Source organism: Oryctolagus cuniculus, chromosome 7 (assembly GCF_051225735.1).
Source record: "Oryctolagus cuniculus isolate XC-2025 breed Fujian yellow rabbit chromosome 7, ASM5122573v1, whole genome shotgun sequence".
Classification (NCBI taxonomy): Eukaryota; Metazoa; Chordata; class Mammalia; order Lagomorpha; family Leporidae; genus Oryctolagus; species Oryctolagus cuniculus.
Genome location: NC_142873.1, coordinates 7,536,782 through 7,551,805, shown reverse-complemented (window position 1 = coordinate 7,551,805; position 15,024 = coordinate 7,536,782). Strand labels below are relative to the sequence as shown.

General features: G+C 58.3%; 1 protein-coding gene across 6 annotated transcripts in view; it reads left to right on the top strand.

Annotated features, from left to right (window-relative positions):
• SEC16B (SEC16 homolog B, endoplasmic reticulum export factor) overlaps positions 1–14,631 on the top strand; it is a 72,290-nt gene extending 57,659 nt beyond the window's left edge. For 4 of the 6 annotated variants that reach the window (XM_070076624.2, XM_089336604.1, XM_089336605.1 and 1 more), the window contains 6 exons: positions 9,423–9,575; positions 10,321–10,419; positions 10,810–10,921; positions 11,057–11,136; positions 12,420–12,518; positions 13,613–14,631. In XM_070076624.2, coding sequence (XP_069932725.2) covers positions 9,423–9,575; positions 10,321–10,419; positions 10,810–10,921; positions 11,057–11,136; positions 12,420–12,518; positions 13,613–13,684 — 615 coding nt within the window. In that variant the 3' untranslated portion in view covers positions 13,685–14,631. 6 annotated transcript variants of the gene reach the window in all.
• Positions 14,632–15,024: the final 393 nt, after the last annotated feature.

Below are 15,024 nucleotides of genomic sequence, written 5' to 3'. Positions count from 1 at the left end.
GGGGAATGTGGCCAGGGGGAACTGCCCTTCCACGGAGGTGGAAGGGATAGTAGCCAACCCGGGAAGAACCAGCAGCAAACCCGGGGAGGGCCGAGCAGACGAAAGAACAGCGCAGGGTCCTGTGTCGTTCCTCCGCGAAGAGGGGGAGCGACAACTTGGGCCATCCTACACTGCCTTCCCAGGCCACAGCAGAGAGCTAGACCGGAAGAGGAGCAACTGGGACAGAATCTGGCGCCCCAACCGAGACTAGAACCAGGGGTGCCGGCATCGCAGGCGGAGGATTAGCCAAGTGAGCGCGGCGCCGGCCAAGAATTTTCATCTGCTGGTTCACTCCCCAAGTAGTCACAGTGGCTGGGGCTGAAGCCAGGAGCCCAGAACTCCATCTGGGTCTCCGGTATGGGTGGCAGGGGCCCTAACAAAGGGCCTGTTGGTGCCTGTGGTCAGGGAAGGTGTGAGCTCCTGGTGCCTGTGGTCAGGGAAGGTGTGAGCACCTGGTGCCTGTGGTCATGGAAGGTGTGAGCACAGCAGCCCTGGTGCCTGTGGTCAGGGAAGGTGTGAGCTCCTGGTGCCTGTGGTCAGGGAAGGTGTGAGCTCCTGGTGCCTGTGGTCAGGGAAGGTGTGAGCTCCTGGTGCCTGTGGTCAGGGAAGGTGTGAGCACCTGGTGCCTGTGGTCAGGGAAGGTGTGAGCACCTGGTGCCTGTGTTCAGGGAACGTGTGAGCTCCTGGTGCCTGTGGTCATGGAAGGTGTTAGCACCTGGTGCCTGTGGTCAGGGAAGGTGTGATCACCTGGTGCCTGTGGTCAGGGAAGGTGTGAGCTCCTGGTGTCTGTGGTCAGGGAAGGTGTGAGCACTTGTGCCTGTGGTAATGGAAGGTGTGAGCACCTGGTGCCTGTGGTCAGGGAAGGTGTGAGCTCCTGGTGCCTGTGGTCAGGGAAGGTGTGAGCACCTGGTGCCTGTGGTCAGGGAAGGTGTGAGCACCTGGTGCCTGTGGTCAGGGAAGGTGTGATCACCTGGTGCCTGTGGTCAGGGAAGGTGTGAGCTCCTGGTGCCTGTGGTCAGGGAAAGTGTGAGCACCTGGTGCCTGTGGTCAGGGAAGGTGTGAGCACCTGGTGCCTGTGGTCAGGGAAGGTGTGAGCTCCTGGTGCCTGTGGTCAGGGAAGGTGTGAGCTCCTGATGCCTGTGTTCAGGGCAGGTGTGAGCACCTGGTGCCTGTGGTCAGGGAAGGTGTGAGCACCTGGTGCCTGTGGTCAGGGAAGGTGTGATCACCTGGTGCCTGTGGTCAGGGAAGGTGTGAGCGCAGCAGCCCTGGTGCCTGTGGTCAGGGAAGGTGTGAGCTCCTGGTGCCTGTGGTCAGGGAAGGTGTGAGCACCTGGTGCCTGTGGTCATGGAAGGTGTGAGCACAGCAGCCCTGGTGCCTGTGGTCAGGGAAGGTGTGAGCTCCTGGTGCCTGTGGTCAGGGAAGGTGTGAGCTCCTGGTGCCTGTGGTCAGGGAAGGTGTGAGCTCCTGGTGCCTGTGGTCAGGGAAGGTGTGAGCACCTGGTGCCTGTGGTCAGGGAAGGTGTGAGCACCTGGTGCCTGTGTTCAGGGAACGTGTGAGCTCCTGGTGCCTGTAGTCAGGGAAGGTGTTAGCACCTGGTGCCTGTGGTCAGGGAAGGTGTGATCACCTGGTGCCTGTGGTCAGGGAAGGTGTGAGCTCCTGGTGTCTGTGGTCAGGGAAGGTGTGAGCACTTGTGCCTGTGGTAATGGAAGGTGTGAGCACCTGGTGCCTGTGGTCATGGAAGGTGTGAGCTCCTGGTGCCTGTGGTCAGGGAAGGTGTGAGCACCTGGTGCCTGTGGTCATGGAAGGTGTGAGCACCTGGTGCCTGTGGTCAGGGAAGGTGTGATCACCTGGTGCCTGTGGTCAGGGAAGGTGTGAGCTCCTGGTGCCTGTGGTCAGGGAAGGTGTGAGCACCTGGTGCCTGTGGTCAGGGAAGGTGTGAGCACCTGGTGCCTGTGGTCAGGGAAGGTGTGAGCACCTGGTGCCTGTGGTCAGGGAAGGTGTGAGCACAACAGCCCTGGTGCCTGTGGTCAGGGAAGGTGTGAGTGCAGCAGCCCTGGTGCCTGTGGTCAGGGAAGGTGTGAGCACCTGGTGCCTGTGGTCAGGGAAGGTGTGAGCACAACAGTCCTGGTGCCTGTGGTCATGGAAGGTGTGAGCACCTGGTGCCTGTGGTCAGGGAAGGTGTGAGCTCCTGCTGCCTGTTGTGAGGGAAGGTGTGAGCTCGTGGTGTCTGTGGTCACGGAAGGTGTGAGTTCCTGGTGCCTGTGGTCAGGGAAGGTGTGAGCGCAGCAGCCCTGGTGCCTGTGGTCAGGGAAGGTGTGAGCACCTGGTGCCTGTGGTCAGGGAAGGTGTGAGCACCTGTTGCCTGTGGTCAGGGAAGGTGTGAGCACAGCAGCCCTGGTGCCTGTGGTCAGGGAAGGTGTGAGCACAGCAGCCCTGGTGCCTGTGGTCATAGAAGGTGTGAGCACCTGGTGCCTGTGGTCAGGGAAGGTGTGAGCTCCTGGTGCCTGTGGTCAGGGAAGGTGTGAGCACCTGGTGCCTGTGGTCAGGGATGGTGTGAGCTCCTGGTGCCTGTGGTCAGGGAAGGTGTGAGCTCCTGGTGTCTGTGGTCAGGGAAAGTGTGAGCACCTGGTGCCTGTGTCAGGGAAGGTTTGATTACAGCAGCCCTGGTGCCTGTGGTCAGGGAAGGTGTGAGCACCTGGTGCCTGTGGTCAGGGAAGGTGTGAGCACCTGGTGCCTGTGGTCAGGGAAGGTGTGAGCTCCTGGTGCTTGTGGTTAGCGAAGGTGTGAGCACCTGGTGCCTGTGGTCAGGGAAGGTGTGAGCTCCTGGTGCCTGTGTCAGGGAAGGTGTGAGCACCTGGTGCCTGTGGTCAGGGAAGGTGTGAGCTCAGCCACCCTGGTGTCTGTGGTCAGGGAAGGTGTGAGCACCTGTTGCCTCTTGTCAGGGAAGGTGTGTGCACCTGGTGCCTGTGGTCAGGTATGGTGTGAGCTCCTGGTGCCTGTGGTCAGGGAAGGTGTGAGCACCTGGTGCCTGTGGTCAGGGAAGGTGTGAGCACAGCAGCCCTGGTGCCTGTAGTCTGAGAAGGTGTGAGCACCTGGTGCCTGTGGTCAGGGAAGGTGTGAGCACCTGGTGCCTGTGGTCAGGTATGGTGTGAGCTCCTGGTGCCTGTGGTCAGGGAAGGTGTGAGCACAGCAGCCCTGGTGCCTGTGGTCAGGGAAGGTGTGAGCTCAGCCACCCTGGTGCCTGTGGTCAGGGAAGGCGTGAGTGCAGCAGCCCTGGTGCCTGTGGTCAGGGAAGATGTGAGCACAACAGCCCTGGTGCCTGTGGTCAGGGAAGGTGTGAGCACCTGGTGCCTGTGGTCAGGGAAGGTGTGAGCTCCTGGTGCCTGTGGTCATGGAAGGTGTGAGCACCTGGTGCCTGTGGTCAGGGAAGGTGTGAGCACAGCAGCCCTGGTGCCTGTGGTCAGGGAAGGTGTGAGTGCAGCAGCCCTGGTGCCTGTGGTCAGGGAAGGTGTGAGCTCCTGGTGCCTGTGGTCAGGGAAGGTGTGAGCACCTGGTGCCTGTGGTCAGGGAAGGTGTGAGCACAACAGCCCTGGTGCCTGTGGTCAGGGAAGGTGTGAGCACAGCAGCCCTGGTGCCTGTGGTCAGGGAAGGTGTGAGCTCCTGCTGCCTGTGGTCAGGGAAGGTGTGAGCTCCTGGTGCCTGTGGTCAGGGAAGGTGTGAGCTCCTGGTGCCTGTGGTCAGGGAAGGTGTGAGCGCAGCAGCCCTGGTGCCTGTGGTCAGGGAAGGTGTGAGCACCTGGTGCCTCTGGTCAAGGAAGGTGTGAGCACCTGGTGCCTGTGGTCAGGGAAGGTGTGAGCACCTGGTGCCTGTGGTCAGGGAAGGTGTGAGCACTTGGTGCCTGTGGTCAGGGAAGGTGTGAGCATAGCAGCCCTGGTGCCTGTTGTCTGAGAAGGTGTGAGCTCAGCCACCCTGGTGCCTGTGGTCAGGGAAGGTGTGAGCACCTGGTGCCTGTGGTCAGGGAAGGCGTGAGTGCAGCAGCCCTGGTGCCTGTGGTCAGGGAAGGTGTGAGTGCAGCAGCCCTGGTGCCTGTGGTCAGGGAAGGTGTGAGTGCAGCAGCCCTGGTGCCTGTGGTCAGGGAAGGTGTGAGTGCAGCAGCCCTGGTGTCTGTGGTCAGGGAAGGTGTGAGCACCTGGTGCCTGTGGTCAGGGAAGGCGTGAGTGCAGCAGCCCTGGTGCCTGTGGTCAGGGAAGGTGTGAGCACAACAGCCCTGGTGCCTGTGGTCAGGGAAGGTGTGAGTGCAGCAGCCCTGGTGCCTGTGGTCAGGGAATGTGTGAGCTCCTGGTGCCTGTGGTCAGGGAAGGTGTGAGCACCTGGTGCCTGTGGTCAGGGAAGGTTTGAGCACAACAGCCCTGGTGCCTGTGGTCAGGGAAGGTGTGAGTGCAGCAGCCCTGGTGCCTGTGGTCAGGGAAGGTGTGAGCTCCTGGTGCCTGTGGTCAGGGAAGGTGTGAGCACCTGGTGCCTGTGGTCAGGCAAGGTGTGAGCACAACAGTCCTGGTGCCTGTAGTCATGGAAGGTGTGAGCACCTGGTGCCTGTGGTCAGGGAAGGTGTGAGCTCCTGCTGCCTGTTGTGAGGGAAGGTGTGAGCTCCTGGTGTCTGTGGTCACGGAAGGTGTGAGTTCCTGGTGCCTGTGGTCAGGGAAGGTGTGAGCGCAGCAGCCCTGGTGCCTGTGGTCATAGAAGGTGTGAGCACCTGGTGCCTGTGGTCAGGGAAGGTGTGAGAACCTGGTGCCTGTGGTCAGGGAAGGTGTGAGCACCTGGTGCCTGTGGTCAGGGATGGTGTGAGCTCCTGGTGCCTGTGGTCAGGGAAGGTGTGAGCTCCTGGTGTCTGTGGTCAGGGAAAGTGTGAGCACCTGGTGCCTGTGTCAGGGAAGGTTTGATTACAGCAGCCCTGGTGCCTGTGGTCAGGGAAGGTGTGAGCACCTGGTGCCTGTGGTCAGGGAAGGTGTGAGCACCTGGTGCCTGTGGTCAGGGAAGGTGTGAGCTCCTGGTGCCTGTGGTTAGGGAAGGTGTGAGCACCTGGTGCCTGTGGTCAGGGAAGGTGTGAGCTCCTGGTGCCTGTGTCAGGGAAGTGTGAGCACCTGGTGCCTGTGGTCAGGGAAGGTGTGAGCTCAGCCACCCTGGTGTCTGTGGTCAGGGAAGGTGTGAGCACCTGGTGCCTGTGGTCAGGGAAGGTGTGAGCGCAGCAGCCCTGGTGCCTGTGGTCAGGGAAGGTGTGAGTGCAGCAGCCCTGGTGTCTGCGGTCAGGGAAGGTGTGATCTCCTGGTGCCTGTGGTCAGGGAAGGCGTGAGTGCAGCAGCCCTGGTGCCTGTGGTCAGGGAAGGTGTGAGCTCCTGGTGCCTGTGGTCAGGGAAGGTGTGAGCTCCTGGTGTCTGTGGTCAGGGAAAGTGTGAGCACCTGGTGCCTGTGGTCAGGGAAGGTGTGAGCACCTGGTGCCTGTGGTCAGGGAAGTGTGAGCACCTGGTGCCTGTGGTCAGGGAAGGTGTGAGCACCTGGTGCCTGTGGTCAGGGAAGGTGTGAGCTCCTGGTGCCTGTGGTCAGGGAAGGTGTGAGCACAGCAGCCCTGGTGCCTGTGGTCAGGGAAGGTGTGAGCACAACAGCCCTGGTGCCTGTGGTCATGGAAGGTGTGAGCACCTGGTGCCTGTGGTCAGGGAAGGTGTGAGAACCTGGTGGCTGTGGTCAGGGAAGGTGTGAGCACCTGGTGCCTGTGGTCAGGGATGGTGTGAGCTCCTGGTGCCTGTGGTCAGGGAAGGTGTGAGCTCCTGGTGCCTGTGGTCAGGGAAAGTGTGAGCACCTGGTGCCTGTGTCAGGGAAGGTTTGAGTACAGCAGCCCTGGTGCCTGTGGTCAGGGAAGGTGTGAGCACCTGGTGCCTGTGGTCAGGGAAGGTGTGAGCACCTGGTGCCTGTGGTCAGGTATGGTGTGAGCTCCTGGTGCCTGTGGTTAGGGAAGGTGTGAGCTCCTGGTGCCTGTGGTCAGGGATGGTGTGAGCTCCTGGTGCCTGTGTCAGGGAAGGTGTGAGCACCTGGTGCCTGTGGTCAGGGAAGGTGTGAGCACCTGGTGCCTGTGGTCAGGGAAGGTGTGAGCTCCTGGTGCCTGTGGTCAGGGAAGGTGTGAGCTCCTGGTGCCTGTGGTCAGGGAAGGTGTGAGCTCCTGGTGTCTGTGGTCAGGGAAGGTGTGAGCACCTGGTGCCTGTGGTCAGGGAAGGTGTGAGCACAGCAGCCCTGGTGCCTGTGGTCAGGGAAGGTGTGAGCACCTGGTGCCTGTGGTCAGGGAAGGTGTGAGCACCTGGTGCCTGTGGTCAGGGAAGGTGTGAGCACAGCAGCCCTGGTGCCTGTGGTCTGAGAAGGTGTGAGCACCTGGTGCCTGTGGTCAGGGAAGGTGTGAGCACCTGGTGCCTGTGGTCAGGGAAGGTGTGAGCACCTGGTGCCTGTGGTCAGGGAAGGTGTGAGCACAGCTGCCCTGGTGCCTGTGGTCAGAGAAGGTGTGAGCACCTGGTGCCTGTGGTCAGGGAAGGTGTGAGCACCTGGTGCCTGTGGTCAGGGAAGGCGTGAGTGCAGCAGCCCTGGTGCCTGTGGTCAGGGAAGGTGTGAGCTCCTGGTGCCTGTGGTCAGGGAAGGTGTGAGTGCAGCAGCCCTGGTACCTGTGGTCAGGGAAGGTGTCAGCACAACAGCCCTGGTGCCTGTGGTCAGGGAAGGCGTGAGTGCAGCAGCCCTGGTGCCTGTGGTCAGGGAAGGTGTGAGCACAACAGCCCTGGTGCCTGTGGTCAGGGAAGGTGTGAGCACCTGGTGCCTGTGGTCAGGGAAGGTGTGAGTGCAGCAGCCCTGGTGCCTGTGGTCAGGGAAGGTGTGAGCACCTGGTGCCTGTGGTCAGTGAAGGTGTGAGCACCTGGTGCCTGTGGTCAGGGAAGGTGTGAGCTCCTGCTGCCTGTGTTCAGGGAAGGTGTGAGCTCCTGGTGTCTGTGGTCAGGGAAGGTGTGAGCTCCTGGTGCCTGTGGTCAGGGAAGGTGTGAGCGCAGCAGCCCTGGTGCCTGTGGTCAGGGAAGGTGTGAGCACCTGGTGCCTCTGGTCAGGGAAGGTGTGAGCATCTGGTGCCTGTGGTCAGGGAATGTTTGAGCTCCTGGTGCCTGTGGTCAGGGAAGGTGTGAGCACCTGGTGCCTGTGGTCAGGGAAGGTGTGAGCACAGCAGCCCTGGTGCCTGTGGTCATAGAAGGTGTGAGCACCTGGTGCCTGTGGTCAGGGAAGGTGTGAGCACCTGGTGCCTGTGGTCAGGGAAGGTGTGAGCGCAACAGCCCTGGTGTCTGTGGTCAGGGAAGGTGTTAGCTCAGCCACCCTGGTGCCTGTGGTCAGGGAAGGTGTGAGCACCTGGTGCCTGTGTCAGGGAAGGTGTGAGCGCAGCAGCCCTGGTGCCTGTGGTCAGGGAAGGTGTGAGTGCAGCATCCCTGGTGTCTGTGGTCAGGGAAGGTGTGAGCACCTGGTGCCTGTGGTCAGGGAAGGTGTGAGCTCCTGCTGCCTGTGGTCAGGGAAGGTGTGAGCTCCTGGTGTCTGTGGTCAGGGAAGGTGTGAGCTCCTGGTGCCTGTGGTCAGGGAAGGTGTGAGCACCTGGTGCCTGTGGTCAGGGACGGTGTGAGTACAGCAGCCCTGGTGCCTGTGGTCATAGAAGGTGTGAGCTCCTGGTGCCTGTGGTCAGGGAAGGTGTGAGCACCTGGTGCCTGTGGTCAGGGAAGGTGTGAGCACAGCAGCCCTGGTGCCTGTGGTCAGGGAAGATGTGAGCACAGCAGCCCTGGTGCCTGTGGTCATAGAAGGTGTGAGCTCCTGGTGCCTGTGGTCAGGGAAGGCGTTAGTGTAGCAGCCCGGCTGCCTGTGGTCAGGGAAGGTGTGAGCTCCTGGTGCCTGTAGTCAGGGAAGATGTGAGCACAACAGCCCTGGTGCCTGTGGTCAGGGAAGGTGTGATCAGCTGGTGCCTGTGTCAGGGAAAGTGTGAGCACAGCATCCCTGGTGCCTGTGGTCAGGGAAGATGTGAGCACCTGGTGCCTGTGGTCAAGGAAGGTGTGAGCACCTGGTGCCTGTGGTCAGGGAAGGTGTGAGCGCAGCAGCCCTGGTGCCTGTGGTCAGGGAAGGTGTGAGCACAGCAGCCCTGGTGCCTGTGGTCAGGGAAGGTGTGAGCGCAGCAGCCCTGGTGCCTGTGGTCAGGGAAGGTGTGAGCACAGCAGCCCTGGTGCCTGTGGTCAGGGAAGGTGTGAGCACCTGGTGCCTGTGGTCAGGGAAGGTGTGAGCGCAGCAGCCCTGGTGCCTGTGGTCAGGGAAGGTGTGAGCTCCTGGTGTCTGTGGTCAGGGAAGGTGTGAGCTCCTGGTGCCTGTGGTCAGGGAAGGTGTGAGCGCAGCAGCCCTGGTGCCTGTGGTCAGGGAAGGTGTGAGCACCTGGTGCCTGTGGTCAGGGAAGGTGTGAGCACGGGGACTGGGCTCTGGCCTCATCCTGACTCCTCAGCAGTCACTGAGGTCAGTCCCGTCGGAGCATCCTGTGGTGTATGCAGTGATGGGTTGTAGAGGGAGCCACATAATATGTGGCATTGAAAGACAAATGCCCTAAATAGCACTCTGGCCTCAGAATCAGACTTAAGGCATTCAGATCTGGATAAAAATCCCTTGAGAGTATTCAGGCATGGAAATCCAAGACACTGTGGCAAAAAATGACTTACATTAAAGATCTCTGTGAGTGAGATCCCAGTGGGAAGAATGGGCCATCAAAGAAGGAGGTACCTTTCTCTGAAGGGAGGAGAGAACTTCCACTTTGACTATGACCTTGTCTAAATAAGATCGGAATTGGCTAACTCGAGAGGCTTCCATAGCCTTGGCAGCTCATGACTAGAGCCTCGGGTGATTACTGACACCATAAACAAGAGTGTCAATTGTTAAATCAACACAACAGGAGTCACTGTGCACTTGCTCCCCATGTGGGACCTCTGTGCTTAATGTGTTGTACTGTGAGAATTAACGGTAAAACTAGTCTTCAAACAGTACTTTGCACCCACACAGACATGCAAAGTATAATCTGTTGAAATATTTACTTAGTATAGAGTTGATCTTCTGTATATAAAGATAATTAAACATGAATCTTAATGAAGAATGGGATGGGAGAGGGAGTAGGAGGTGGGATGGTTTGGGGGTGGGAGGGCAGGTATAGGGTGAAGAAGCACATTAATCCATAAGTTGTACTTATGAAATTTATATTTATTAAATAAAAGCTTTCTATAAATTTTTTTTTTTTTTAAAAATGTGCTTCATCTACGGTCATTGCTAAATAGATGGGCACGTTTCCTTCCTTCCAGGAGCTGCTGGCTCCCAGAGCACAGAGTTTCTCTGAGAGCTGCCCTGGGTCAGTCAAGGAGGCCGACGAGGAGTCCTCTGATGAGGCAGGCAGGAAATCTGCCCGCAGTCCCGCGCACACGGGGAAGCTGGCTGATGCGACAGCGAGCGCTAAGGTGGAGTCCTTGCTCTGCTCTTCCCACCCTTCCTTCGCCTTCCAGACCCTGGGGTGGGGGTGGGGTGGGGGTGACGTCTCCGTCAGCAGGGAGCACCAACCCCACAGCTATGAAGACTCCTCTACCCTTCCAGACCCTGGGTGGGGGTGGGGTGGGGGTGACGTCTCCGTCAGCAGGGAGCACCAACCCCACAGCTATGAAGACTCCTCTACCCTTCCAGACCCTGGGTGGGGGTGGGGTGGGGGTGACGTCTCCGTCAGCAGGGAGCACCAACCCCACAGCTATGAAGACTCCTCTACCCTTCCAGACCCTGGGGTGGGGTGGGGTGGGGGTGACGTCTCCGTCAGCAGGGAGCACCAACCCCACAGCTATGAAGACTCCTCTACCCTTCCAGACCCTGGGGTGGGGTGGGGTGGGGGTGACGTCTCCGTCAGCAGGGAGCACCAACCCCACAGCTATGAAGACTCCTCTACCCTTCCAGACCCTGGGGTGGGGTGGGGTGGGGGTGATGTCTCCGTCAGCAGGGAGCACCAACCCCACAGCTATGAAGACTCCTCTACCCTTCCAGACCCTGGAGTGGGGTGGGTGTGACGTCTCCATCAGCAGGGAGCACCAACCCCACGGCTATGAAGACTCCTCTACCCTTCCAGACCCTGGGGTGGGGTGGGGGTGGAGGTGGGGGTGACGTCTCCATCAGCAGGGAGCACCAACCCTGCAGCTATGAAGACTCCTCTTGCCCTTCCAGAGGTCGGGATTTGGCTGGTTCAGCTGGTTTCGCTCGAAGCCCACCGAGAATGCCCCCCACTCCGGAGACGAAGACTCATCTGACAGCCCTGACTCAGAGGTGACCTCTGAGGGAGGAGAACGCCCCCTCTCCTGTGCACCTGCCACAGGGAACTTGCTCCGCCCCTGCGGGCACCTGACTCCACCTCTCCCTGAATGAAACAAGTTTTGTGTTGGGAGTTGGCAAGGAAATAAATCTCTCTTGGGAGGGCAAAGGCAGATGGAGAAAAACCTTAAAAAGTTAGCCTGAAGGGTTTTAGCTTCCGAGGTGCGCAGGCGGGAGCTGTCGGGGTTACTGAGCAGAGGCAGGCACGTGCAGAACAGGGTTCGGGGAGTGCTCCAGCTGCCGTCACACGTGGAGGCTGCCATCGTGGCTGTGGGCATACAAGCAGGCTGGCCTGAACTTGCGCATGACCAGTGTCGCCAATGCTGCCCTTATTTCTCCCTCCAGCAGGAGAACCCCAGAGCACCTTCTCCCCGGGAGGCTGGCCTGGGCCTCTCACCGCCACCCCTCCTTGAGTCCCCGCCCCTGCCAGGGGCCAGCGCTTTCGGCGGGGGCACAGGTACCAGCAGCCTCGCATCCTTGGGGCCATCTCTGAGCCTCTCGGTGCCCCCCTGGGTGTGAGGGGTGTCTTCTGGCAGTGTGGGGGTCCCTCCGTCCTGAGCAGAGGACACAGCTCTGACTCATTGCTCTCCAGGAAGGGGAGAAGCCCAAGGAGCCATGTCCTCTCAGGAGACAGCTGCAGGCACTGGCACCGGAGGCTTGTCTGGGCCTGAGGTGAGCAGTCTGTGGGCTGGGGCCTGGCATCCCGACGAGGGTCGTGTGTGAGGTCTGAACTTCCAGCCTGGGCTGCAGGCTCCTGGGGAATGCTGGGAAAGCTTGTACGTCTAGTTACGCAGACTGGACTACCATCTGTTACGCAGTTACTACCGTCCCGGCGTACTGCAGACTTAGAGGGCTTCCATAGCAGACGTTTGTCACAGCTCTGGGGGCTATAAGCGCAAGATCCGGGTGTGGAAAGTCTTGTTTCTCCTGAAGCCTCTCTCCGTGGCTCGTGGCTGCCGTCCCCTCCCTGTGTGTGCGGTGGTCTTCCCTCTGTGTGCGTCTGTGCTCACGTTTCCCCCTGGTGTACGGACACCAGGCAGATGGTGCCACGCACCCGTGGGACCTCAGCTTCCCCTGATGGCTCTTTAAAGATGCCATCTCCAAATACAGGCACGTGATGAGCTTCAGGATGCGGATTTGGGGCAGGATGCAGTGCAGCCCCTAACAGCTTCCTTGGGTGAGGTCCACAGAACTGCCTCTGCCCTGTCTTGGGGGAGCCAGAGTTCAGCATTTCTCTGGCTTGGGCTGTAATATAATTTTTTTAAAAGATTTATTTAAGAGGTAGAGTTACAGAGAGAGAGGAAGAGACAGAGAGAGATGTCTTCCATCTGCTGGTTCACTTCCCAAATGACTGGAACAGCTGGAATTGGACCGATCCAAAGCCAGGAGCTTCCTCCAGGTCTCCCATGTGGGTGCAGGGGCCCAAGCACTTGGCCATCTTCTGCTGCTTTCCCAGGTGCATCAGCAGGGAGCTGGATTGGAAGTGGAGCAGCCAGAACTTGAACTGGTGCCCACATGGGGTGCCAGTACTGCAGATGGCAGCTTAACCTACTGAGCCACAGTGCCGGCCCCCTGTAATAGAGACTAGACAGCTTTTTCATATCAGCATGGATTACATACCTATTTCTGTGTAAAGCATATTTAAAAAATTCCTGAAGCCTGTTTAAGTACTCTTGTTGTGTGTGATGTCTTGGGAAGAGTGTGATGTTGCCTCTTACGACGCTGCCGGCGTTACTGTGGCTCTTTCTTGTATCAAGGCCACTGTGTTGTTGCCATAGAGCCAGGTTGTGTGACCCTGGACCGTGTTTGCTTATAATTTCCTGCATTGTATCAAGAAACCCTTCCCATGTACCCATGTGCTTCTCTTGACCAAAGTTGACGCTCAGGGGAGCGCTCACCATTCTGGAATCTGGGAAGCGGCTGCTGATAGGATTTCCCATTATTTTCCACCACAGAGTGCGTCCTCTGAGCTCTACTCCAACCCCAGCGTTCTGCTTCCTCCGCCTTCCGTGAAAGGGGCTGTTCCGCTCTACAACCCATCTCAGGTCCCGCAGGTAAGGAGCTTAGGGGTCAGGGGAAGGGGTGGGGACCACCGGCCTTGGATTAAGGAGATTTGGGGTTATAATTCAAGTTTACTGCTTACTATATGAGCTGCGACTGTGAGCAGTTGTTTAACCCAAAGCTCAGTGTCTGTGTCTGTACAATGGGTCTGGTAGTAGCTGCCTCTTGGGTCCATGGAAGGCTTGGCACCTAGACAGTGCTTCATAAATGCAGCTGTCATTAGTATTGCTTCTGGTCTTTTGTTTTTGTTTTTGTTTATTTTTGACAGGCAGAGTGGACAGTGAGAGAGAGAGAGACAGAGAGAAAGGTCTTCCTTTTGCCGTTGGTTCACCCTCCAATGGCTGCTGTGGCTGGCGCGATGCGGCCGGCGCATCGTGCTGATCTGAAGCCGGGAGCAGGTGCTTCTCCTGGTCTCCCATGGGGTGCAGGGCCCAAGCACCTGGGCCATCCTCCACTGCACTCCCTGGCCACAGCAGAGAGCTGGCCTGGAAGAGGGGCAACCGGGACAGAATCTGGCGCCCCGACCGGGACTAGAACCCGGTGTGCCAGCGTCGCAAGGTGGAGGATTAGCCTAGTGAGCCACGGTGCTGGCCTCTGGTCTTGAGATGAGAGAGACCCAGGTGTTGTTGGTATCGGTGTCATGGGAGCACCACCCTGTCCTGGCGTGAGGGGTTCCTGGCAGACTTGGAGAGAATCCAAGCTCCCTGTTCACGTGTCATGCAGTCTCGCTTTTTTTTTTTTTTTTAAATAAGCTTGAATTTCTTTCCTGTTTGCATATATAAGAGGTGAAGGTATTAGGGAAAGGTGCAGAATTAGAACAGAACCCTGCGAAGCCCGCTGCCGCTGGAGTGCTCTACGCAGACACAGAAGGTCCAAGAGCTGGAAGCTCAATCTGGGTTCCCACATGGGCGGCAGGGACCCAGCCACGTGAGCCACCACTTCTGTTTCATGGCGTGCACACGAGCAGGAAGATAGAAACAGGAGTGGAGTCAGGACGCACACCCAGGCACTGCAGTGAGGGAGAGGGGCGTCCCGAGTGACAAACACCTGGCCCTCCTCTGGTCTAACGCTTGTTCTGCTTTTCCAGCTCCCCACGGCTGCTGGCCTCAGTCGGCCAAACCGCCTGGCTCAGCGCCGCTACCCCACGCAGCCCTGCTGAGAATGACTGCACGTCCCAGGCTCATCCCCGGGGAGTGTGACATTGATGCAGCTCTGCTGTCTCAACCCCCCAGCCCTTCCAGAGGTCTGCACTGGTCTGTCGCCTCTGCTGGGCTCCCAGGAGCCAAGGGGACAGCGTCTCCCTCAACACGGTGCCATGGTGGCAGCATGTGAGGCGGTGGCCGAGAGCCCGAGGAGCAACGTTGGGGCCCTTAGAATCCACAGCCAGACTCCGCTGGGCTCTGACGGGTGTGGCAGAGCAGCAGGGGCACAGAACAACATTCTGGACTCACTGCTGCTCCTCCTTCAGTCTTCGCTGTAGATCAGTCCATGGCTCTTGGTGGTGAAGCTTTGTTCCCGGAACTCGGTTGTCTCTGCCCTTCCCCACTGCCTCCTTAGTGACAGCTCAGCCGTTTTCCCCCTGGTCCCGGTTCTGCGCTCATCCTCCGTGTGGTTCAGATTAATTATATCTCCTCTCACTTCCTAGCTGGTACTAGTTTTTTTTCTTTCACATTCTGGCATCTGGCTATCACGTTAGATTGCTGAAGGCATCCCATTGTCATGGTAACTACTGAACCTAATGATGCAGATGGATGGAACATCAGTGTATTAAATGATGGAAGATGTCTCCTAAAAACTCATCCCTTTCGAAAGAGGGAAGAAATGAGTGCCTGATATGTTGTTAATACCTCCCTCCTACTCCAGGCCTCTGCAAATTGATGCTCGGGGGTCACTGGAGCCGGAGGGAGGCGGGGTCGTCTTGGAAATTTCCATTTCTCCTTTCAAACCCAAAATAGGAATGACTCTCACTGTTTGTCAGATTTGCTGAAAATTGCTGCTCACAAAGAACTTTTTTTTGGTACTTGTAATTGTACATACAGTTTTTTACTTTGATGTACTATGGTTCTGATGTTGATAGCGATTAAACCCAGATAATTTTATAGCAAATGCATGTCTCTGACTGATTTCTGTGGAGGGAGAGAGTGTCTTCCCTGGCATCAGGGTGTGAGGAGCTGGGCAAAGCTCTTTGTTCGTGAAGAAGCTGGGCACTGATCCTCTTAGCTTTCCAAGTCTACTGTCAAGTCATCATCTTTTCAATTAAACAGTGCGGACGAAACCTCCACGGACACAAGTCAGACATGTCACTGGATGTTGTGTAATGTTCCCCAAGTTTTTCCCCCCACTTCTTAGATTTAATGATAAAATTCATGCATAGGCGCTTTGCACCCGCCGCCCTCCACTATGGCACAGTGTCGCCCAGTGGCTGTAGTCTGGCAGGGCAGTGCGAGGTTTGCTGGAATCCCACTGCACCCTGGTTTACTTTGCAACCCCAGGCAACTT